This window comes from Diabrotica virgifera, chromosome 3 (assembly GCF_917563875.1).
Source record: "Diabrotica virgifera virgifera chromosome 3, PGI_DIABVI_V3a".
Taxonomy (NCBI): domain Eukaryota; kingdom Metazoa; phylum Arthropoda; class Insecta; order Coleoptera; family Chrysomelidae; genus Diabrotica; species Diabrotica virgifera.
This window is the reverse complement of record NC_065445.1, coordinates 5165529-5191780: the sequence shown is the minus strand read 5'-3', so window position 1 is coordinate 5191780 and position 26252 is coordinate 5165529. Positions and strand designations below refer to the sequence as shown.

At 32.9% G+C, this 26252-nt stretch overlaps 2 protein-coding genes across 3 annotated transcripts in view; one reads left to right on the top strand and one right to left on the bottom strand.

Moving 5' to 3' along the window:
* Positions 1-1586: 1586 nt before the first annotated feature.
* On the bottom strand, positions 1587-7332 carry LOC114326605 (60S acidic ribosomal protein P2). The gene is made up of 4 exons (XM_028275022.2): positions 7180-7332; positions 6795-6966; positions 2535-2630; positions 1587-1717 (listed from the first exon to the last, which is right to left on the bottom strand). The coding sequence occupies exons 1-4, from the start codon at positions 7282-7284 to the stop codon at positions 1644-1646; spliced, it is 447 nt and encodes a 148-aa protein (XP_028130823.2). The 5' UTR covers positions 7285-7332; the 3' UTR covers positions 1587-1643.
* Positions 7333-10857: 3525 nt separating this feature from the next.
* The window catches only part of LOC114326604 (cullin-2), a 38656-nt gene continuing 23261 nt past the window's right edge, over positions 10858-26252 (top strand). The window contains exons 1-7 of one of the 2 annotated variants that reach the window (XM_050647771.1): positions 10858-11081; positions 11355-11558; positions 15873-16153; positions 18917-19092; positions 19217-19429; positions 24504-24695; positions 24880-25140. In XM_050647771.1, the coding sequence (XP_050503728.1) occupies positions 11440-11558; positions 15873-16153; positions 18917-19092; positions 19217-19429; positions 24504-24695; positions 24880-25140 (1242 nt within the window). In that variant the 5' untranslated portion in view covers positions 10858-11081; positions 11355-11439. Of the gene's footprint in view, positions 11082-11132; positions 11252-11354; positions 11559-15872; positions 16154-18916; positions 19093-19216; positions 19430-24503; positions 24696-24879; positions 25141-26252 lie in introns of those variants that run through there. The other variant, XM_050647772.1, reaches the window with a different exon arrangement.

Below are 26252 nucleotides of genomic sequence, written 5' to 3'. Positions count from 1 at the left end.
AAAAATATTACTAATAATCACATATTAAAAAAAATATATTAACAATACACCAAAATATACAAATACAAATTACATATATGCTTATCAAGGCTGATAGGCCAGGTACTCCACCACAGTATAGGTCTCAATGTTAACCAGGTGTTGAAAAACCGTTCTTTTAAAAGCTTTATAGCTGGTTTTCCGTTGAATATCAGATGGTAGACTATTGTAAAATTTAACACACGCATACAAAGGACTTCTTTCTGTTAGGGACAATCTGTGAAGTGGAATATTCAAATTACGGCTTCTTGTGTTATATTCATGATTTGGTAGCAGGTGATAAAACAAAGTAAAATTTTTAAAGAGGAACATAATACATTCATATATATAGATAGCTGAGAAAGTGAATTTGAATCGGCATCTACAGGATTCTCTCGCCTTTAGTCCTAGGATCACCCTGACTGCCTTTTTTTGGACTATGAAAACAGTTGAGCTATCCACCGAAGCACCCCAGAAGATTATTCCATATCGCATAATAGAATAAAAGTTTGCATAATATACCGATAGTAAGATTCCCTGGTCTAGATAGCTTTTCAAAACTCTTAATTAGTCGCAGGCTCTATTTAGTTTTTTTGTCGCATTTTTTATTTGTTCCCCCAATTCTAGTTCTGGTCAATGTGAAGACCAAGAAACTTAACTGATCTAGAAGGTTCTGTGTTTTGTCATAAAAGATTGACTGTATCTGGGAACTCTTCTCGTGATTGGCTGGTTCTAAAGTAAACAAATACTGTCAGTATTAAGCACCAGCCTATTTCCACTGAACCATTGTTACGCCTTGTCCAGAGTTTGTTCTGCCACTGTGAGGAGTGTTTCTTCCCAAAATAGCACGTTTGCACCACATTGATGCAGCATTCAAGGTCCAAGCTTCCATTCCATAAAACGAGTCTAGAAAACGTAGCACCTAGCCAACCTAACTCTTAGCTCGAACTTGAAATCGCTTGTGCAGAGATTTGTTCTGTGGCAGTGGATTAAAGAGCAGTCCTTACAGTAGGGATCCTGGCCTAAATCCAAACAGGAAAATAAAAAAATGCATAAAATAAAACTTTTGTTTCCATTAAGCAGACTACCTCTCGTTTGTGTTTTTGGTGCTTTTTTGCAATAAAAACATTTGGAAAGATTTTTTATTCTTAGATGTGGCTAGTTGATACTTAACTCTCTGTAAAAAAGTGATTTGTCATGCTAAAAACTCATTGAGTCATAAACAAACAACTTTGATGTAAAATTCTGTCTTGCACCAGATTAGTTCAGTTTTTAAAGTTCCTTCTTCCATTCTGCTATGACAAACTATTAACACATTCTGTGCAGATGGCATACATGTGAGCTACATGATGCCTTCACCAATGTGCAAACAGCACACATGTATGCCATTGATTATACACATTTTCAATGTTTTTTTTGTCTGTTCAGAGTATAAGTCTTTGAATCAGACATCCACATGCAATATGTTAATCTGATAGTACTTTGTTCAAGTCACTGTTCTGTTCGATTAAACAGGTTTGTAGACAAGGTACACAAGGAAACTGAGGTAATATAAATAAAAGAAATCCTAACTTAAAAAATATATATTAAGGTACAAAACAAGGTTGATCTTACAACTAATGAGTCTAGTCGAATAGAGCAAAGCCCATGTCGTCGTCTTCTGATTCAGATTCAACCTTCTTTTCTTCCTTCTTGGCCTCTGAAAATTAAATAAAAAACAATAATGAGTACCATTTCTATCTTAAATACGAATTTTAATTTATATAGGAGCATCAGTTTGAAAGTATCATCAATGCTTTCAGGCGAAAGATGGTGTTATGTGGTAATCATCATAATGAAGGATTAATATTCTTCAAGATCAAATAATACTATGTCTTATCAAATAAAGTTGAATCCACGAGGAAAAATTTCCTGTAGTTGGCTGTATACCATTACAAAAACATAAAATCCTTTATAAAAGGTATATTTATTAAAATCCCTATACAGGGCTACATCAAAGACAGAACTAGTTTTCAATCGGTTGACCGATCATCATCAGTGCAATCTTAAAGCTACATGCAAGCCACCAAAGTAAAAATAACAGGGTAAAAACCCTTTACAATTGATCCGTCATCGGAACATATGACTAAGATGTGAATTATAACATGGATGATTAAGATATCCAATGTTTTTCGCCCGAGGTATCAATGAGCTCTATCTGACAAGTTCACATCATGACTGTATGGAAGCAAGTGTTGACTCTTCAATTCTTAGATTTATGCAGCAACCCTACTACTCAAAATAACATGGAAGACTAAATTGTGCATCAATTCAGTTTGTAATGTAATTCATCTCATTTAAACATAATATTGACACACAAAAAATGTGATAAATTGATGGCAAAAAATAAGAATTGTTATTATTACAAGTTTCTGATATCCAAATATCTCAAAAATGGCTGAATTGAATACAATCAAGGACAAAATTTTAAAGAAAAGAGAAGCTATAACAATATATAATCTTAACATTCTACAAACCTTTCTTTTCTTCAGCAGCTGGAGCAGCAGCAGCGGCACCTCCGGCAGCAGCTGGGGCACCACCACCAACTGGCATGGAGCTCAACTTTTCACGACCTAGAACAAAGATAGATATGTTAAAACATGCAGATCTAGTGAACCTGTATTACATTTATGTTAACTAATGTCAGTTAAAGAGTGAAAATCACAACTTCTCATACGAAAGATGGTTATAGTGTTAATTCATCATGATAAATTGACTTAAAAACAGCGTAAAGTACATTATTTAGGTATCAAACATTCTATATTAAGATAATATACATTGACTTCTCATATTTTTAAGAACATAAATAATGAAAAGCATTCTACTGCTCCACAAAGACATAACAATTATTAAATTCTTCTTTTACTGTAGTGTCTATCCGTTTCAGATATTGGCAACCATCAATGCAATCTATACTTTGCACACTGTTGCTCTCTAAAAGATTTGTGGCAGTTGTGTTGAACCACATACATTCAGCCAGGAAATCCCTCGCCTTCCTGGTCCTCATTTCCCTTCAATTTTCACTGTATTAGTTGCAGCAGTCCATATCTTTCACTGTTCCTCATGATCTGACCGAGGTATTTGATTTTGACTGTTTTACAGCTCTTTTTCTTTTGTATTCCCAACAAAACACCATGATTAGTAACATGGATTTTAAAGCTGCTTATGACAGTGTATGAAGTCTCTACAACGCTATGAATGAGTTAGGAATTCCAAAAAAACTCATATGTATGATAAAAGTGACAATGGCGAAGATGATATCAACAGTAAAAATTCAAAACGACTTGTCAACCCCATTTGAAATACATAGGGGGTTAAGGCAGGGAGATGTGCTGGCGTGTCAACTTTTTAATGTAGCATTAGAAAAAGTCGTATGAGACGCTAATATAGATAGCAGGGGAACAATATTCAATAGATCTGTCCAAATTCTAGCACATGCAGACGACGTGGACATTATAACAAGAACCAAACCAAGAACTGCGGAAATCCTAACCGAGCTAGTAGCAGCAGCAGAACGAATGGAGTTACATATAAATCGAAATCAAACAAAATTCATGGTGACTAACACAAACACAAGAGCTGGAAATGTTGACGCAGATCTAATCATCAATGACCAAAACTTTGAATCAGTCAAAGAGTTCATATATCTAGGGACATCGGTTAACCCCAATAATAACACATCAGAGGAAATAAAAAGACGAATAATAATTGCAAACAGGTGTTATCATAGTCTATCAAAGTACTTAGCTAACAAATGTCTGTCTCAAAAAACTTGTATAAGGCTGTATAGAACATTGATAGTTCCTGTTCTCACATATGGATCAGAGGCATGGACTCTAACTAAAACAGATGAATTTGGTCTGTCAATTTTTGAAAGAAAGGTGCTAAGTAAGATATTCGGAGCGGTCTGTGATAACAGAATATGGAGGCGTAGATATAACTTTGAACTGCAGAATATCTACAAGCATACGTTTGGTGCAAAAGATATTATCACTATAATTATGATTATGACTATGACTATTAAGCGAAACCACCTGCAGTGGGCAGGACGTGTAGCCCGGGCCCCCGAATCAAACATGATAAAAAAGATTCTAACAGCACAACCCGTTGGAATGAGAAGACGGGGTAGACCAAAGCTGAGGTGGATGGATGAGGTAACACAGGATGCCGAGAAGATCGGAGTCGGCAACTGGAAAATGCAAGCAAGGGACAGAACAGAATGGCGTAGAAAGCTTGAGAAGGTCGAGGCCCTCTAAGGGCTGTAGCACCAAGATGATGATGATGATAGTAACATGGTCAGTATAAGATACCTTCAGGATTCGATGACGAAGCCATATTTCGAAATCCTCAATTTTCTTGCAGGTGTTTTCTGTGAGAGTCTATGACCAACAACAGTATAGGAAAGATATAACATTCTAGTAACCAGATATTTATGGATACAGTAAAACCTCCATTAACCGAAATAATTGGGAGGAAAGCTGCTTCGGATAACAAGAATTTCGGTTAAAAATAACATGGGTTTTTGTATTCTTCTTGTATCAAATTGCATAGTATTCTTGGTCAAGATAGTATTAAACAATACTATGAGGTGATTTCTTAATGTGTTGTATATTTATATGCGTTCTTTAGTTGTATGAAAGCAAAGTTAACAAATTATCAGAATTTTCTGCTTTTCGATAAAAATTTACTTTTTATTGATGAAATTATTGAAAGTGTCAGCCGTTTCAGTTAAACGACGTTTTGGTTAACAGAGGTTTTACTGTATTGATAAATCAAGACTATTTGAATAGCTTAGCCATTTTTTGAAATGTTATCCTGCTTTCTCTATCCTACACTAAGATTTCTAGGGAATTGTATTCTACTTTACATCTTAGTTTTAAATTGTAAGTTTTACATTAGTTCCAAATTTAGACTGTGTTATCTAGTGTTTATTTCTCTACTTAAGATCAGTTAATGCTTTAAATCACCAAGTTATTTATAAATTAGTAAACTCTACTAATAAAGAAGTATTTGGCTGTTTTCCATTTGGCTCTTTATACTTAACCCGCCGTTACACGCGTCTTCTATTGTGACATGGTTGCACGCGTATGAGCGTCGCCCTCACCTACATAAATTCGACTTATTTCGAGGAAGAATGAATGTCAACATGTATAAATATAAAATGGTTTGTACTCACATATTATAGAAAATCTCGTAAACCAATTTTTTGTATTAATTTAACAAAACAAAAGTAAAAATAATATAAATCAAAAGCAAGTTTTCCTAATTTTCAATTTCAGCAGGCCACTGAAGAAATTAACGTTCTTTACGCGAATTCATTTTACTAAAAATACAAATTAAAATTAACAGCTGTTCTGAAGCTATTCCTTTGTGGCATTTATGTAATTAACTATTAATATTTTGTATTTTGATAACGACGTCCGAGGTGGAATTCGAAACGTCAATAAAATCAATTTTTCAAGTTAAACTGTGGCTTTTTTCCCAATTAGAATAGGTAAATTTAAAAATGGGGGTAATTATTTAGTGTTGACTCACCGCTCCCACAAGTCTGACAACTGTATATATGGTATCTGCCTTACCTTCTTATCATTTTAAAATTAACAATTAACTGCGCTCGGCTTTAATTTTTGTATTTATCTCATTTAAAAATGTGAAATTTTCACATCAATTTCAAATTATGGCCGCCATTACAGTATGCGCAGATCGCTTACGTATGGATTGATGACAGTTTATTTCTGCAATGTTGCCTAATTTAAAATTTTTTATAATTTCTTGTGCAAAGACGGAAGGTGCTTTATTTTTTTTTTTTAATTTTATTAATAATTAACAAAACACTCTACACTCTAATACCCGAAAGTTAGGTTTGGACCGAAGGGTTAGGTCTTCCTCCTTTGAGAAATTGTACTGTATAATACATAATATATTAATTTTTTAATTTTATTAATAATTAATATTATATTAATTGCAGACATAAACTGCATATTATATCAATTGCAGACATAAACATTGCAGAAATAAACTGTCATCAATCCATACGTAAGCGATCTGCGCATACTGTAATGGCGGCCATAATTTGAAATTGATGTGAAAATTTCACATTTTTAAATGAGATAAATACAAAAATTAAAGCCGAGCGCAGTTAATTGTTAATTTTAAAATGATAAGAAGGTAAGGCAGATACCATATATACAGTTGTCAGACTTGTGGGAGCGGTGAGTCAACACTAAATAATTACCGTTTTTTGTATTATTTGTGAAAGACAAGTTACATTTTCCTACTTTCTTTTATATATATTTCTATATGCTCTGGGTAGGATTTTAACCCCCAAACCCCCCTCGGTGTGCCACTGTTCCCAACCTAATTCAAACAATAATATTTTAATTAAACCTACCTAAATATTAAATAAAAACCTGTAAAGTGTCTTTGAGATAACAGAAACGTGATTTCACCGTGATTGCACGCACAGTGAGGAATTCCCTCACTTGAAGAGGGATGTCTCTTCTTTCAACTATCACACAGCACACTGACCGCCTGAAATATTCTATAACTTTTTCATACCCTCTCATGAACCATGCTAAAGGCATTCCTGGGTGCTTAAGGTTGTCGTATTAGTTTACACAATTTCATTAGTTATAAACAAATATGGTGAGGGATTCCCTCATAGCGCGTGTGATGGCGGGTTAAAAACACATGTTTACAAATTCAAATCCATATTTTGTAGGTGTTTATTAACTTACCTTGAGCAATGAGTTCTTCAACAGACTTGCCACTGAGCTCGCTGATGACTTTCTTTACTCTTTCTCCTTCAGCTTCAACACCTACAGATCCCAAGATTTTTTCAAGATCTGCAGCATTGGGAGAGGCTTTGCCGCCCAAAACGGCCAATAAGTAAGCAGCCACGTAACGCATCTAAAACAAATAATTATTATATAACAAAAAAATTTAATGTGTACTTTAAAATATTTATTTGCAAACGAATTGAGGTTATGAGTAAAAAAGTATATCTATTAAAATATCATCAATCCTCCAAAATTTGAAAAGAATTTATATTTTAAATGATAAAAGCAACTTTAAATGGTAGAAATATAATAATATTTTAAGGAATATCCATATTTTACTTACTTTTAAGTCTTGAGACACGAAACGTGTATACCGACAAAATATCAAAATATCAAGAAGGAAAATGGAGTGAAAAGTGAAATAAAAAGTAACTAAAATTATTGACATTGACAGGTGACATTGACTTACTAAATTAAGGGAGTGTATAATAATGCAATACTCCGGCTTTCAACTATTTATTAATAGTAAATTTTTTGAGCCAACCTTTTAAAAATCCCTCTCTTGTTTTTAAAAATAGTTCATATAAAAACTACGTAAGCCTGATTATGATATCGCACATCCCATTCAAAAGTGTATAATCAGTCCTAAATATTTGAAATTTGTTCATAAATAATTTTGAACTGCGATATAATTTAGAACGTTATTTTAGGCTGTATATCATCATCATGGCATCTAGACTCCTATGGGAGGGGAGTGATTGCCGCCCTCTTTGAGGATTTTTTGACTATGATTTTTCTCTCTAGGATCCTCAACCTTACCTCATCTATCTGTGTCAAGCACGTTACATTACATCAGCACCATGTGTGTGATTACTCTGTAATCAGTTTAGTATTCTGAGTAACCTTCTTGTCTTTGAGGAAGTTGGATTTCCAGTAGGTTCTGTTTTCTGCCAGGATTCTTTCATTGATTTCTATCATTGGTGTTTATCATTAGTCCATTAACTGAGATCCCAAGATATGTTCTACCTTTTCAAACTCATATATTCGCTTATTTAATCTTGTCACATTCTCACATTAACTGGATTTTTTCTTGAGCACATTAAGTATTTTGTTTTATTTTGATTTATTGCCAAACCCTTTTTGTTGCTTACTTACACATTTTCACAAATTCTTCCTTTAAACTGCTAATCAATGCTAATTGTACTCTTTATTTCGGTAGCTCTTATTGATCCTTCTATAGTTCTATAGCGACATTAAATTGATAGAAAGTCGCCCTGTCGTACTCCAGTTTCTATTTCTATATTTTTGGAGATGCCATAGTCGTTATTTGTGAGCTTTATGAGTTTCATTGGGCTGTCTGAGTTTTCAGGTGTTAATACACGCGGTCAAATGCGTGCATGAAATCTATGAAAAGGATGTGCAAGCATAGATATAATAACTAGTAGATTGAGCAAGGTATGGACCGCGCTCTGTGCATCGAGGTGTAACGCCAATATTAAGGATTGAGTCATGATACTATAAATAACACTTTATTTATAGTATCATGGATTGAGTGGTGTAGCCATCTTTGTCTGTCACATGCGCGGGATCGCTTGGTTAAAAGAGATTGGTAGACCACCGATCCACTGGTTCCGCGTTACGCTTCTTTGCTCAACAGTATGCCTTGTGCCTTGTCTACCCATTGGCTGTGAGTTTCGACGGTAGCGTTATCTCGCGGTTTGAAACTTATACTTTTCTGATAAAATTTGTGTATGTGAAATATACAAAACGAGAAAAATAGATATTTATCTAGAAAGACACAAATTATGAACTGAAATCTTATTGTAACCTGATTACTGAAAGAATACACAGAATTAATAGTAAAATTAATTATGTTTTTTTATTTTATTCATTATAATTTTAATATTTAATATATAAGTTCGTGCGACTGGATGACTGCTTACGCAAGAGACCATTGAGGAAAAGAAGAAGTTTATATTAATTATTAAATTATGTAATTAAATTAAAAGTTACCTCTGTACCTCTGTTTGTATATTATTTTTGTCTGCTTACTGCTTTTTACAATTTGTAATTTGTATGAATTGTAATTTGTTTGAATTGTTTTTTTTTTGTAATTTGTTTGAATTCCATCAAAATGGATATTAACCATTATACTGGATTCAAGTGTATTTCCCATGATATCCAATTTCAACCAGCAACACCAAAAAAGGAAAAGATTTAGTTGATGCAGGACACTTTGCAATCACTGTTATATCCAGTATTTTTACATGAATCAATACAACAGCTGCAATATCTTGTTTTCCTTTTGGAAAAATCCTAATTATCCGCCATTTCAGTTTATCAGATAAATGCACAAAACACAAAACTACCACTAACAGCACTGGTGAAAGCTGTCAAATCCCCTCTTCTCTACCCATTGCGCGCCATTTAAATTTATCAGATAAATGCACAAAACTGCCACTAACAGCGCTGGCGAAAACTGTCAAATCCCCTCTACCCATCGGCTCATGGCCAATACCATACCTCATATCATAGAGCATAGAGGTATATATTAACATAGAGGGAGCCTACCTTCCGCGCTTCCTGACGACAAGATCTCATGGACTGGTTTGCTGCATCTCTTTCTAACACATTGTATCGAAAATCTATGATGACATTCAGTGTGAATATAGGCACGGAAGAGGAGGACAACTGTAGCAGCTTTACTATGCATAAGAGTGAAACAGCACTAATCCAAATAAAAAAGATGGTGTCGTCACTTCGCTCTGAATGACACTCTCTCTATGCTAATATATAACTCTATGCCTCATATGTGTGCAAGTCGATAACACATCCCAATTGATTGTTGGTTGACTATACATTCCCGAAATTATATAATATTATAATTTATGCGCTGTGTCTAGGTACACGCTAACGTGTACGCAAATAAAAAAGTTAGGTACACGCGAATTAAACTTCATCAAGCCAGTGACGTCATTATTTAGCGTGCTCAGTGACTTTATATTTTGGTACACGCTATTTTGATATGTTTAGTGTTTGTTGTTTCTTTGATAGAAAATATTTTTATTAAGGGAAGGGGAAGGGAAGCAAAGCTATTCAGATGTTTCAAACTTAATTGTATAAAAACAATATGTATATAAAAGTATATATTCAGGTTAGCAAAATAAATATTAGTTAACATGATATATACAAAATACTACTAAAATAATTTTTATACGTAACGTAAGTTAATTATACCAGTTTATATTGGTGTTTATTTTTGCTGTGGTGTTTATTTTTATTTATACAGCGAGTTGAACTTGTTACGATTTTCATAGAAAATTGGTTATAACTTTGTAAATACCCTGTATAACATAATAAACCTTAAGTTAAGAAGATTTCGAACATAAAATAAAATATAGGGTGTTGCATTTAAAAAACATAAGTTTGGTCTGCAACTATATTATCGAACGCCCTGTAACATTCTAACTAATTTTAGTAATTTTGTAACATGAACCTCAAAGTTTGCTAAAATTTTTGTTACTAACTTTTATTGCTATCTATTACTATAGCGGATCTACTGAGCTTTATCACACTAATCAATCGCCCCGTATATTTTATCTTATTACTTCTGCTGCCCTTAATCACGAATTTTTATCTTTTATCTTTTTCATACTGTTTTAGAATGTTGTTAAACTTATTAAATGAACTCAGTAATTGTCCACACTCCATAGTTAATTTTAAAAAAACACTAAACAAGTAAGAAATAAGGAAACTCTTTACAAATCAATATTAAAGTGTAAACATAAGACGATTAGACTAATTCTAACCACACTCTGACACTCGCGATACTTACAGATACTTAATAACACAGCATACACGCGGCTCAAATTAGCGTGTACCAAAAAACCCAGTCATAGTACACGCTAAATAATGACGTCACTGACTTGATGACGTTTAAGCGTGTACCTAACTTTTTTATTTGCATACACGTTAGCGTGTACCTAGACACAGCGTAATTTATGACTATATTACTTTCCAATTTTTAATTTTTTTTGGCTCACAATTAATAGACAATAATTAGCTCTATTATTTATTATTTATTTCTTCATTTATGGAAGCATCAACATTTAATTTGGTTGAAAGTATAATATATTGTGGATTGAGGGCCTATCTGTTTCTATTCCACAAATCAGATAAATTAAAGTGACAGAAGAAAGAAGAAGGAAAACATTGTTAAAACGTCAAAGAAAAGTGGAAAGACTTGTAAGTTATTAAATTTTATGAAATTTCTTTTTAAATTGCTTGTTATCACATTTTCAAGAATCAAAATAAGAATATTAAATTCTTATTAAAATCTTATGACGATTACATAACCTTGAATTTGTTGAAACTCAAAAACAATTTTGATATAAAGAAGGTTATAACTGGAATAGGTACAGATATTTCGGTCAAGATCATTAGTAATTATAATGCAGAGAGAAGATCGAACCAATTTTTAACTTTAATTGTACTAAGTGCGTATTTCTTTATTTTTAGATTTTTATTTTTGTCTGGATTTTGGATTGTTGTCAAACTGTGACATCAGCAAAATTGGTTGGTTAATGTTAGTGGAAGTAGTGAAATGTCTCTAAAACCAAGAAGAGTAGACTTTAACGCCACTTGGGGCGCTATCAGAGAAACCATCAATGGTGTGATTACTCTAAATCACGTAGCAAGGCCTGTCTGGAATGATAGATTTTCGTAAGTTTGTTTAGATTTGTTTAATTAACAAAGAACTACATGTGCCATGACATTGTAGTTTTTTGATAGTGTTTACGTTTTAGTGTGAATCATTAAACAATAATAAATATACATGTAAACAAATATTTTAATACAACATGAAATTTTCTTATTTTGATATTTAATTGTTTCTTTTCTTTCATTCATTCATTGAGCATTACAATCCCTAGTGATTATAGGTAACTCCCTGAACAGCTGTAGCGCAGAGGCATGATAACTGGTCTCATAAACCTCGAGGTTCGAGCCCTGGCACAGACAATCCATTTTTCATTTCTAAAACTGATACGAGCTGTTCACCGTGCCTCAGAGAGTACGTTAAGCTGTCGGTCCCCTTGGGCTAGTGTGTACATCGATACTAGTTACTTGAAACAGGGTTAAAGATGTAAATGGCACCTGAACCTGTCCGAAAGGATCTCTCCGGCAAAAATGCCATACAATATTATTATTATAAGTAACTCCATGGCATTCAAAATCCTATTCTTGGGTGAGGTGGATTACTCATCTATGACATTTATAGCTTTCTGTGTGTCTTTGCTGCTGTAGTGACTCTCCATTTCCTCCTATCCTATAAACTTTCCCGTCTTTCACATTTATTGCTCTTATGTCTTCTTCTACACCATCCAGCCATCTTATTCTAAACCTTCCTTTACCCCTGAACCTTATATTGGTATCCAGTTAGTTATCCGTCTCAACATATCGCACTAATAATACAATAGTGTCGTAACTCAAAAAAGATGATTTTTCAGAATCAACAAAAAACTCATCACTCATTTCCAATTGCAGGTAAATAAAAAATTAATGCATAATATGTTTTTAATTAATATTAAAGGAAGTTTCTTTGTACTCTTAGTTAAATAAAAATATTGTCAGTGAAGTTATTTAAGAACTTTGAGTTAAAACGGTATTGCTCTAAGGAAAATGTTCGAAATGAAATATCATTTTTAGTTGCGACATTATTAATGAAAAACTTTGTGTTACTACAATTTGATTTAGTAATTTTTTCTGCAGTTTAAGTCAGTTTTTGGACTTACAACAATTTTGGGAACTGATTCTTGGTATTTGTTAACGTTGGATCCAAATAGATTGTTATTAAACATTAACAATTACCGAGAATTTTTGTTTTTGATATTGATAAATAAATCAAGATTGTTTTTAATTATGTTTATAATTCAAATAAAAGTGAAAAAAAAGTACAATGCTTGTCTACACTTAGTTGGAACATTATTTAAATTAAACAAACCTTCCGAAACAATAACAGTTATTCCAAACACAGATTCTGAAATTACAGTATTCTGAAATCTGCATGTAACAAAATAAACCTTCCAAAAAAAAAGAAAAAAATTGTCATATTTATTATTATACTTAAATATACTTATTTACTATTCGCGGTGTGCAAGTACTTGGAAGGGAAACGAGAAACGACCATGCACGAGTCACGGAGAAATATTGCAACTATCTTAAATAATTCATATTGTCAGTTGAAATTGTCAAATTGACGTATATTTCATACCTTCTGTCATTGAAGCAGAAAAATTATATATTGCTCCACAATATTGATATGATATGCAGTTATTATATAAAGGTAAATTTAATTAATTGTATTTTGCTTGCAGTACTGCATTTTAATAACTAATTTTATTTACTACATACAATTGTTTACGTTTGCATAACATAACCTGCATCTTATTTTTTCTTCTTATTATTTTTTTGGACTATGGCCTTGACAATTATCCAGCAACCAGGACTAATATAATTAAAAGTGCGAATAAAAGTACAGAGCGTAGAAATAGAGGTCGCTTTGCCGAACTTGCACGGTCCCAATAGGTAATTTAACAGTAAATCGTGGTAACTTAACAGTTAAATAATTCATTATTCAGTTTAAATCAGTCTGAATTTCCAAGTATACAGATCACAATTAAATAGTAATGCTGTGTATTAATTTGTAATCAGTCAAATCCCTATACAAAGTTTCAGGAGTTGGGTATTATATTTCTCATTAGTGCATTTTTCACCACAAGTCGTACCCACTCTTCTTGCAGGTACTTTGCATTCTTCTTGCAGGTTTTTTGTTCACAGATTCATATGCTTTGCCAGTATGTATTGCGAAGTCGTTTGGCTACACTGTGTTTCCAGGTTTTAATATTATGTGCTCTCTTTCTGCCCTTAGTATTATTGTTTTGTTCTTCCGAAGAAACATTTGATTCATTAGTTATACCACTCGTTCCAGCAAAATGACTTAAATTATCCACAACTCTATCATCCGAGCTACTTAATGAACAGCTACTACTAGAAGAGCTACTCGATGAAGAGCTACTTGGTGGTTTTACTGTTCGACCTCGTATATAGGTTTTCCTTTGCACAGCAGGAACGAAATGCAGATCTCGGTCGGAATCAAAGTCGCTCTGGTTTGAGTGCACCGGTGAAATGTAATATTGCCTTTGGTTGGATTCTGTAAGAGGTTTAACATTACTGGCCTTACTAAAGGAACTGTTTACGGCAATTTCTTGAAGTACTTGATGACTCATAAATGGTGAAGGTATAGGTGCCAGTTGTAGTTTCGTAACGTCACTGTGTTCTATACGGGCACCAGGTTCATTATTTGTACTCATCAGTGAGAATAACGAAGGTAAAGAGTTTTCTTGCTTGCTTCCCTCAACATTTTTGTTTCCGTAGCAACAAGTAATCGCCCACGATTACTTGTCGCTATGAATCGCCCTCTAAAAAATAAATTAAGTAATTAATAACATAAGCCATTGACAAAATGAATAAAAATATCAAGAAGAGTGTAGCAACTCTAAATTTATAAAATAATTAGTAGGTAGTAAGCTGTTTTAATAACACTGCTACACATTTTAAACGAGTTATTCCTATACAGTGATTGACAAATAGATAATGATTAATACATGTTTTACAAATAACAAAAAACGGTTTAAAGTTATGATTCAACAATAGTGTAGCATGTCAAAAATAATGAACTGAACCAATAATAGTGTCGTTAGTAAAAATATTATTTTAAAACATGCTTGTGTAAATCAGTAATAGTGTAATATGTAGAAAAACAACAATGTTATGGTTGGGTTCAAATCAACAAGAATGCAATAACTCAAAATATAGATATGAAAATTACATACCTGATTCAGCAATAACATGGAAACTCGAAATGATGAGCAAAGCACCACGTGCGTTCCCAGTCACTGTTGGCCGCAACTAAAAATGGCGCAATATTGTGAGGGCGATGACGACAGTCGGTCAGTCATGAATAACGTCTTATGGCGCCACCGCTTATTCCTTTTTTGCACTATTAAAACGACGGTTCTATTGACTTGTAGGGAATTGAATTTTACGTGTGAATATAGTGTTAGGTCAAATTCGCAACATTTTGAGTTACGACACTATTGTATTATTAGTGCGATATCTGTGTGTGGGCATCTCTGTAAATGAGTCGTATAATTCCATATAAATTTGGAACTAACTTTGTTTTTAGATAGTCTGTGCAATTTTTTAGATGTCATTATGTTCATTTTGTACCTAAAACCGCCAGCTCCCGACTAAATTTGACAGTTGTGTTAAGAATTTTTTCCAGAACCCACCAGCTCCTTTCATACTTACATCCAAATCGTGTTAAATCCATTTCGACCAATCACAACACTCTATTCTGAAGATTTTAATATGGCAGTTCAAAACGGTATGACTATTGTTGTCCGTAATTTGCATTTATTAATTAAAATAATGGAAGAAATAACTAAACAAGTTGAAAAAGTATGTCCTAATAAAAGAAGAAAAAGGAAAAGTCATTAAATCCACCTGTAGTTATATCCAAAATCCGCTAACTCCACGTTAAGTTCACTGGTTAGTTTCAAATCCTGCTAAATCCACTTTTTTTATACATAAACAAATTGTTATCTTTTGTTTTATTAACCAAGTTACATAAATCAGAGTTATCAACAAATTAGAATTATATTCCCTAATGCAGTGGTTCCCAACCTTTTATGTCTGGCGACCCACCTTCTGACATTTTTTCATATTCGCGACCCATCGCTCACCCATAATGATATATATCTACGTTATTCAGCTACTGTGAGAGCCAAGCCACGACCCACCTGAAACCTGTCCGTGACCCACCGGTTGGGAAACGCTACCCTAATGGAATAATTTCAATTCATTTAGACAGTTGCTCTGAAATAATAAATATAGTTTTTTAAGTAACAATAACAGTATTTTAAGTCTCATGTTTAGTATGTTTGCTAGAATTTTATATGTGGTTGTTTCTTTTAGCGATGTTTATTCAATATGTGTGGCACATCCAGAGCCTATGGCTGATAGGCTGTATGCAGAAACTAAGCAGTACCTCATAGATCATGTTGCAAAACTTTTGAACAAGGTTCAAGAAGAAGGCGAACAAAACTTGATAAAAAACTATTTCCTCTATTGGTCTCAGTACTCTGTAGGTAGCCAATATTTGCACAGTTTATATTTGTATTTAAACCAACAACATATTAAAACACAGAAGCTATCAGATGCTGAAATCATCTATGGAAGTCCAGACTCTACTGGAGGTAAGTAAAAAAATAGATGCCACTATAGTATGCATCTACCATCGCATCCCTGCTATAGCTTGCTTTGTACAGAGGAATTCAGTCTATCTGTGCAACTAAACAACACCATAATCTTTTCCCAGAAGGGTTTACACACATAATGAAAGATAGCAATCTATTTGTGGGCAAAATGTGAATTGCTAAGTAGTAAACATTTTCAGGAATATACAATAAACTTATTTCTTTAATTATACTTTACTATTATATAAATAATACCATAATCTTCTTGGTTAGGTTGCCTGCATGACTTTTTTCAGCTAGAATCATTGACTGCCTTTCTCTCTTAAATTAATGTGAATGAATTTTTTCTTTAATAATAATTACGCTGTATCGATTTGTAAATAATTAGGTTACATATATTTTTTTTGTAAATGGATGGAATGTATTTTTTTGTTAATTGTTAGTCCCATTTCTTTTATATTTACATATTTACCTCCAAACGTTTATTACTTGTGAATAATTTTTTTTTCGATAAGAGTTTTCTCGCATTTCATTATTTTGCGCAATTCCTTGAGGAATTTTCATATTGCAATTGGTAGACCGCACACTGTAGTAGGCACAGGTAGACCACATCCTCGGGATAGAACGCATTCTATAGTAGCACCAAAAATATTTAATTTTGGTTTTAAACTTGTTTCATATTAAACATTTCTATGCAAACTATTAATTTAAGAGGATGGGTACGTATTTACGGCTGCAATGCTATTCAAATAGGGATTCATTTTTTTCGAATCCTGAGAAAACTAATAAGTATTTTTGAAAAATTTAAACGCAGAATGAAAGATTACGTTATTAGTAAGGGCCGAAAGTCCCTGAGAACTTCTATAATGTTTATTTTAATAAGTTACAGAAGTGAAAAACTAAGAAAAAAGTTAGTGTGATTTTTTAATTTCAAATATATCATTCAAAATAAACTTTTTATTTATTCTAAGGGACTTTCGGCCCTCGGTAATAATTTAGTCTTTCGTTCTGCGTTTAAATTTTTTAAAAGTATATATTAGTTTTTTCAGGATTCGAAAAAATGGACACCATGTTCGTGGTAATATTTTCCAAATCTATCTTTGTCTTACAACGCACTCAGTCTAATAGAATATTGTCAGTCAGACATTGACAATCAGTGACAATTTTAAATATTTGACATAGCCTCGGGAATATTTTGAGTTGTTGATTAAATAATATTGATATATAGTGTATTTGATAAATAATTGATTAAAACGTGAACTTAATAAAAAGTTATTTATTGTGTATTATTTGTGGAAGATCCAAGCAGAGAATACATTCTGTGATCAAGTATTTTGTTGTTAAAGATGTTCAAAATTGTAAGCGTTCCATAGTAACAATATATTATTAAAAAATCACTTTAACACTTTTCCTATTTTCTCTATTGAGTATTTTTTTGTACATATAAATTATTACAATCACTGAATACATAGTTAGTGAAAAAATTATCACATTTATTAACTGAATTAATAATTTGCAATTATACAATAAATAACAGTTATCCAAGAACATTCAAAAGCCAACTCTTTAAGTTAATGATGACATTTTCAAGTAGAATGACATTCTAGTAATGTTTACATATTCATGCCAGTGTGAATTTTACTACACGTAATTTGCCGTATAAAGACAGAAAAAGTAGGGATAGCCGTAAAATATTTGCGAATTAGGTACCCATGGCCTTAAGTTGATACAGTTGATTAATTAATAGCTTAGAGATAAAAAACAAGATAAAGGTAAACTGCTGTAGGAAAAGCTAGTGAGAAAATAGTTAAGGACGACTTCAAGAGAAGTACAAACAAGGATTGGTTTAACGAAGAGTGTCAGGTGATAGCAAAGGAAAAGAAGAAAATCAAACAACAATTATTAACAGATAATAGAGAGCGTAAAAAACTAGAATATAGAATAATTCTCGGAAAACTGAAAGCTCTGTAGAAAGAAAAGAGATACCATAATCAGTTGAAATAAAAGAGGTAGAAGGACAGTTCAACAAAGAGGTGGAGTTGTTCTATCAAGGAGGTAAGAAGATGTGAAAAGGTTACCAAAGCCACTGTAATTATATGAAAGTCTGACAGAAATTTAATTTCTTTTGCATATCTCAACCGGTTTGAGGGCAAAAAATAAATCGTCAGTTTGTAAGAAAAAATTTAACATCCCGTATCTCAGAAACGAAGCATTTGCGGACATATGTCAATAAAGCAAACTGTCATTATTTTTGCATGCGGAATTGCCCCTTAAAGTGTGTCGCACTTATTTAGAAACACCCTGTACTGATGAAGAACATGGCTAGTTGTTAAAGTACCTAACTTTTGTATTATCCAACATAACGAACGAATCAAAAAACAGAATTTTAAGAAAACCTGAGGCTAGGCTATAGTTGGGTTTTAATTTAAGTATTTTATAAATGCTAGAATAATCCACAGGGTGTTGCGAACTTTGAGAAAAAAACACAGTTTGATTCGTACACCCGGTATACAATAAAAATGTTTTTTGTTTAGCATCAATATTATTACGGCGGTACTGCTACATTATAAGGCTATAACATATTAAAAAAACACTTAAATCTGACAATAGGTTTAGGAGACACAAGACATCAAAAATGATCAATTTTTTGGGGTGCCTGTTTTCTCTGACGTGCAGTGTATAAAAATGCCCTATATATGTCTTAACAGCCCATTGTGCGTATCAATAATAAAAGATAAAGATATAATAATTCTCATGTTTTAGGCGAGCAAATGGAAATTGGTGAATTGGCATTGGAAATATGGCAAAGTGGGATGATTGCTCCATTGGGCTTACGATTGGTGAAGCTTTTATTGGAGGCTATAGACCAAGATCGAGCAAAACAGACACTGACTGTACCTATCGAGGCTGTAAAAGGAACCATTTTAAGTTTCGTTGAGGTATTATCAATACATTACTATTACATCTATTACTAAATTAAGAAAAATTTATGTACAGATTCTCTAAAAGGTGGGCACTATATTTTTATATTGTCAAATAACTAAGACATCTTATCTTTTGCAGGTTCAAGGCTATAGGAAAAAAGCCCCACTACAGTTGTATCAAGAACTGTTCGAAGAAGAATTTCTTGATGCTAGTGGAGAACACTTCAAAAGAGATGCTGCTAGACTTTTACAGGAAAAAGACGTCAGTTTATATATGGAAAAGGTTAAAGACAAGATTGAAGAAGAGTTGTTCAGGGCCAGAAGATTTTTACATTACAGTTCCTTTGCTAAGGTAAGTCATGTTTTTTTTTGTTAATATCTCCTCCTTGATCTAGCTCTAGTGACATACAGTTTGGTCTACTTAAAGGGTTTGGAACGAAAGTGGCATTGTTTGGGATAAACGTCATTGTTCAAAGATGTAGTGATAGTTCTGTAGATATGTACTGTTGTTTTATTGACTTCCACAAGGCATTTGATCGTGTTAAATACTCTATATTGACCAAAGTTCTAAGAGACATTGGTTTGGACGGCAAAGACGTTCGCATAATTGCAAATTTGTATTGAAATCAAACATAGTTTCAGTAGATTGTTTAGAATCACAGGCTCTTAATATTAAAAGGCGAGTATGGCAAGGATGTCTCTTGTCGCACCTGTTTTTCAACGTTTACTCCAAAAGAATTATCAGAAATGCACTTTCTGAAAAGCAAGAAGAAATAATTGTGAACAGTGAAGTCATCAATAATTTGCGATATGCAGATGACACGTTATTCCTAGTATGGTGGTTGGAGTAGGTACCCCCTATGATGGGGTTGAGTAAGTTGAACACTATTTATCAGACAGATATTTAGTTGCCAACACTAAATATACCAGTAACCAGTTGGTGAGCAAAGTCTATATTCTAACTACTTGATGTCTAAATAATGAATGATGAATAAAGAATGATCTGTGCAATACTTTCTCTGTATCTATAAATAAACTCGTAATTGTTTTGTTATGATTTTGACGACACGATTGTGACCGTGAAATACTCATAATATCAAAATCGCTGACTGAGGTGTTCTCGAACCGATTGGCCTACATTGAGAAATAAATGTCACCTAGTTATTTTACTATAAACAGTAATGTTTGTTTAAGACCTTTAAAAATTAAATCGATATGAATTGCTCTTATTTTTGAATGCTAATATAAATCCTGTACACTAGCCTCTACTCAAGAAGATCTGCAAACATTACTTGATAGTGTCGTTGAGAGCTGTAAGGAATCGGGTCTGGATCTGAACATACAGAAAAACCGACATATTCATAATAAGTAAACAACAGAATATAAAACCATCTATATACAGTCCCTGGCCATATTATTATGACCACCTATGAATTTTTACAAAAATTAACTATTCCACTAGGTACGTTTTGTTTGAAATATGATTTTTAAATTAAATTTTGTGATGTAATGTTAATATTACAGATTAACTATATTATATTTAATAATAAACACCAATAAAACATTTGAAAATATTTCATATTTATATACTTTTTAATATTTTGTTGAACTTCTGATCTTAATAAGATGGAAAATATTTGGGAGCTTTTAAAACTAGTATTTTCCGATGAAAAGGCCACTAACGAAATTGTTTTGATTAAAAAACTAATATATCATTGAAACCACAATTAAAGCAAAAAAAATTTAGCTACATTCAGAGTTTGTCAAGACGGATACAAGCGCTAATCATAGTTAAAGGGGGATCAACAAAATATTGAAAAAATAAAAATGTGATATTTTTAAATGTTTTATTGGTTCTTATTATCAAATATAATACATTTAATAATAAACAGCAATAAACCATTTGAAAATATCACATATTCGCATTTTTTAAATATTTTGCTGAGCCCCCTCTAACTTTGATTACCGCTAGTACCCGTCTTGGCATACTTTGAATGCAGTTAAATCTTGTTTTGCTTTATTTGTCATTGTGGTTTCAATGATATATTAGTTCTTTAATCAAAACAATTTCGCTAGTGACCTTTTCAACGAAAATTTCTCGTTTTAAAAGCTCCCAAATATTTTTCATCTGATTAAGGTCAGAAGTTCAACAAAATATTAAAAAAATATAAACATGTAATATTTTCAAATATTTTATTGTTGTTTATTATTAAATATATTATAGTTATTGCATAACATTAACATTGCATAACAAAACTAAATTTAAAAATAATACCCTGTATGATTTATAAATTTTGAAAGTCTCAGGAGGTGTAACCAAAGAAAGTATTCCACTTGTTGTCAATCTGGTGGTACGGAGGCGATATTTATTGTCGTTTTCTGCGCTACTTCGATTGATAACTTAGTTTGTTTTTCGGTAGATGGCCCTAGTTCATCCGTGACATTTCTTTCTTTGCAATTCGGGAAGGCCCAAGCTATGGTAAATGGTTAAAGCGGAGAGAAGAGGATATGGGTTTACTGATGAGGGGAAAAAGATCTCCGAAACCGGTGTAGACTCTTCCTGCACTCTCCGCTTTAACCAGAGTATTATGCAGCTGCTGCATTTTCGTTTTGCAAAGAAATTGACAATGTTTATACATTTTTAAAAATAATATTTTAAACAAAACTTACCTAGTGGAATAGTTGATTTTTGTAAAAATTCATAGGTGGTCATAATAATATGGCCAGAGACTGTATGTAAATAATACCAAACTTGAGCAAGTTGATCAAATTGTTTACCTCGGATATCAGTTAAATTGTAACGCAGAGAGTCACAGTGAAACTAGATCCAGAATAGAGCAGGCCAGATCCGATGTTCAAGGTGTTATGTAAAAACGCTGGACGGAAGGGCCGCCCGAGAACTTTATCGTACCGATCTATTATCGTTATCGTACTAGATACTGGCATTCTATAAAAATAACAAAGTTACTCGTTATTTTGATATTTTAGAAACGCCTTGTATACTTGAAAATATTTTATGGTTCTACGCATCATTAATTCCCGCATTTGAGAAAATGTTCGGGGACACACTATAGATTATTGCATAAATCAATAGAATATTAGTCATACTTTCATTTCAAATTAGTCCATTTTTCTGAGAAATTAATAGTTTACAATATTTGCATTTTAATGCATGGATTGTAATGAAATTTTGGGAGTAGCCCAAAGCCCAATCTCCTAATTCAAAGTCTATCCTATATACTATGGCGCTTTTATCATGGGGGCGGTTCTCACCACTTCTCGGGGATAGAACATTTTTATTTTCGAATTGCATGGAGCAAAAGGAAGAATTTTAAGAAAATTTAAAAATGCGCTCTATAATTTGATCTTATTTTTTTCACCCCTCCAACTTTTTGAAAGTAGAAATAACACTATATTAAGAGGTATTGCAAAAGAAAAAAATGCATTTAAATTCTGGTGAATGAGGGGTTAAATGTATGTACTTCTCATTTTTCCTTAAAGTACATTAGTCATATATTTTTTTGCACCATATTGCAATATTGCCATATTGTGGGTAAAATTTATTGTGCTAATAGATAACAAAGTACTATATACGTCTGCCAAATTTCAAATTTTAGTTTCTATTACAGAGGTAGTTACGGGCACTCGAATATTTTTTTATAAAAAATTCATAACTCCCCTCCTATGAGGAGTTAAGAAATCTGACCAATGTTATTAAATTTACTGATAGGATATCAAAAATATATCAAAAAATAAACAAATTCCTTGGAGTCATTTTTGAGAAAATTTAGTTCAAATTTATGTCAAATTTTGACCCCTTAAATATAGGCAACCCATAACTTTTTATGAAAAACTATAATATTCTTGTTATAGCCCCATCTTTAGTCTATATAAAAGTTTTTTCAAATTAAATTTATCTTAAACACGTTTTTAGATTGGTAGGGAAATGTATCGGGTGGGCGGTCGGCCATGCTGGCCGCCATTTTGGATTTGGAAATGTCAAATTCTGTATTTCTATTTACCTATCAATGAGCTAACTTTAAGTTAAATTTCATTTGTTTCGGTCAAAATTTGCAAAAATGGGCCCCAAATAACCCCCCTATTTCGGCCCCCCTTTGAGATGTTTTTTTCAAAAGCTTAGTTTCTCGACAAAATTCTCTTAAACTTACTCATACCGAATTTCATCGAAATCGGTCCAGTAGATTTTGCTGGGCGGTGGCGACATACGTACGTACGTACGTACGTACATACGTACATACTTCCGACATGTTTTTTTTATTTGCTTTTTAGACTCAGGGGGACTCAAAACGTCGAAAAAAAGTGAAATCTGAAAAAATTTTTTTTGCACGATCCTATAACTTTATCTATTATACTCATACTGCGTATGTAGTACGATAAAGTAAAAAACCTAAAATTGGCATTGCGGATTCGCCTACTTCGCTGCTACGTGTTCTGGATCTTACTTTATGGTGTAAAATTGATCTAAATCCCCTTGAGGCTTTCGAAATGTGTGCTATAGAAGAATTTTAAGTTTCTTGGGTGAAGAAGGTTTGAAACTCCACAACACTAGAATGTCTCAGGAAAACTACTGAGATATAGGTTCTATAGTTCTCAAATATAGGTTGCTATAAAATATTATATAAGTAAAAATAGCAAGCAAACGCAGTCCAGGACGAAGATGGACTTCATGGTTGAATAACTTGTGAGATTGGTACGGTATTGATACAAGCATGCTGTTATTAGGGCAGTGAATAAAATTAAGATAGCTATGATGGTAACCAACATTCTGAAAGGACATGCTACACGAAGAAGAAGATTTAGCTCCATTATTATTTTGGGTTTCTTTAAACTACTCCTACTTTTTTTGGACCCTCTTTTAACAGAAATTATGCATTTTCTTTATATGAACCCTGATTAATACATTTATTTCAACTAGGATATCAAATTGCTTGATATTTGTTCAAAATTCTTTCTATAATTGCATTTTCATAATAGGTTTGTTCGTAGTACGATCCAAACGATCATCAACCATTGCTAACCATGAGACGCATGCGCAGTTAAAAGTTAGTGATGCGCAGTTAACAGTTAGCGATGCGCAGTTGCGCAGTTAACAGTTTGAGTTCGTAGACTACGAACTCGCGTGCGTCTTATGATTTTTTTTATGGCATAGACTTGGGTGTCAATTAGCCAGTCAAAACTTTTATTTTCCTATTCGTACATAAAGAAGGCAATGAGGTCCTTAGAGTTCCATAGCAAACTCTTCCACAGCTCTCTACTCAGTTCAAAAGCTGCAGCTGGCCGCTATGGACTATCCAAGTTGCTCACCACATTTTTCCATTATACATCTTCTTCTCTACATCGTCTTATGGTTGGCAACGGTTGCTGATCGTTCTACGAACAAACCTAATAAAATTGTGTTTCTTTAGGTATCACATAGATGCGAAACTCATATGGTGGCTGAACATCTGCAATTTTTGTACAGCGAGTGTTTAAATATGGTACAGCAAGAAAGGAAGAAGGATTTGTCAAACATGTATGACTTATTAAAAAGTGTACAGAATGCTATGGTTGTATTAGTAGAAACAGTGTTAGATCACATAAAAACACAAGGATTGGCGGTTTGTATATTTTATTCTCATAATAATTTGATATTTTATTAAAGAGTTATTTTTGAAGAACTTGACAAATGTTGCGAACATTTCAGGAAAAACATTTTTTTTAAATAATGGAACAATTTTCCAATTTTTGACCAATTAATATTTGAATCAAAATGCAGAAATATCAATTCCAAATATTTTTCAGGCTGTTGGCAACCTCCAAGGAGATAACATCCATATATCTTTCGTCGAAAACCTACTGACAGTATATAAAAAGTACAAAGAGCTGATACAGGAGGTGTTTAAGTCAGATCAGAACTTCATGGGTGCTTTAGACAAAGCCTGCAATGCAGTGATCAATCACAGGCCTAATCAGGGAAGGTCACCTTGCAGAAGTCCTGAACTTCTTGCTAAATATTGTGATACGTTGTTGAAGAAATCGAGCAAAGGAATTGGGGAAGCTGAGGTGAGTTAAATCTTTCTTTCTATATAGGCAAGCGTTCACAGGCCCGCATCGGTGGCAAGTGGCATCGGACGGACGCATCAAACTGATCAAGTTTTCATAGTGCGTCCACTGTATCGGCAACGATCGGATTTGCCGACGCGAGTATCATCAATCGAATTGCCGATGCCACTTCATTCAATCAATAATAACGTTTCTATTAAAAAAAAAATAAAAACCTTATCTTGTAAAATGTATATTTAAAATCCCTAAAAAGGGCTATATCACAACAAAACGTTTTAGGAATCAATATTCGATCATCATTGTTATCACAGGTTTACATGCTTTAAGCCACCAAAATATACGGGTAAGTACCCTCGAGTTGTTATTAAACAGTTGAGGTTACATTATATTATCCGATTTTAAAGGATGTTAAAAATATTTCCAGATTAACCTCTGGCATCACATGACATCAACCATATTGGTTGGAAATTTGTAGGTAGGACCTTACATGGCAGAGTTTAGGTGACAACTCGTTGTCACTCGTTAGACAACTCGTTAGGTAACAACTAGTTGTCACCTAAACTCTGCCATGGAAGGTCCTACCTACAAATTTCCAACCAATATGGTTGATTTCATGTGATGCCAGGGGTTAATCTGGAAATATTTTTAACGTCCTTTAAAAATCTGACAATATAATGTAATCTCTCAACATTTTAAAACAACTCAGGGTTTTTACCCGTATATTTTGGTGGCTTAAAACATGTAAACCTGTGATAACACTGATGATAGAATATTGATTCCGAAAACGTTTTGTTTTGATATAGCCCTTTTTAGGGATTTTAAATATACCTTTTACAAGATAAGGTTATTATTTTTTGTGATTTATGGTATACAGCCAGTTACAGAAATTTTTCCTTGTGATATTTTTAATGTTTCTATTATTTTGTTAGCTTTTGTATCAACGTGCAAAAAAATTCAATGTTTATGTTTAATTCATAATAATAATCATGTAATCTGTACAGTGGCGCATCTAGAATTTTCCTGTGGGTGGGTTGGCTTGGGCACCGAAATTTTTTTGTATTGTTTGTGAAAGACAAGTTACATTTTCCTACTATTCTTTACATATTTTTTAT

What these genes read in the sequence shown, in the direction of transcription:
- LOC114326605 (XM_028275022.2), bottom strand. Translation starts at nt 7,284, where the DNA reads ATGTCAATAATTTTAGTTACTTTTTATTTCACTTTTCACTCCATTTTC. An exon ending in TGAAGAACTCATTGCTCAAG is followed by an intron (nt 2,631 to 6,794) that starts GTAAGTTAATAA and finishes TCTTTGTTCTAG; the next exon opens with GTCGTGAAAAGTTGAGCTCC. An exon ending in AGCTGCTGAAGAAAAGAAAG is followed by an intron (nt 1,718 to 2,534) that starts GTTTGTAGAATG and finishes TTTAATTTTCAG; the next exon opens with AGGCCAAGAAGGAAGAAAAG.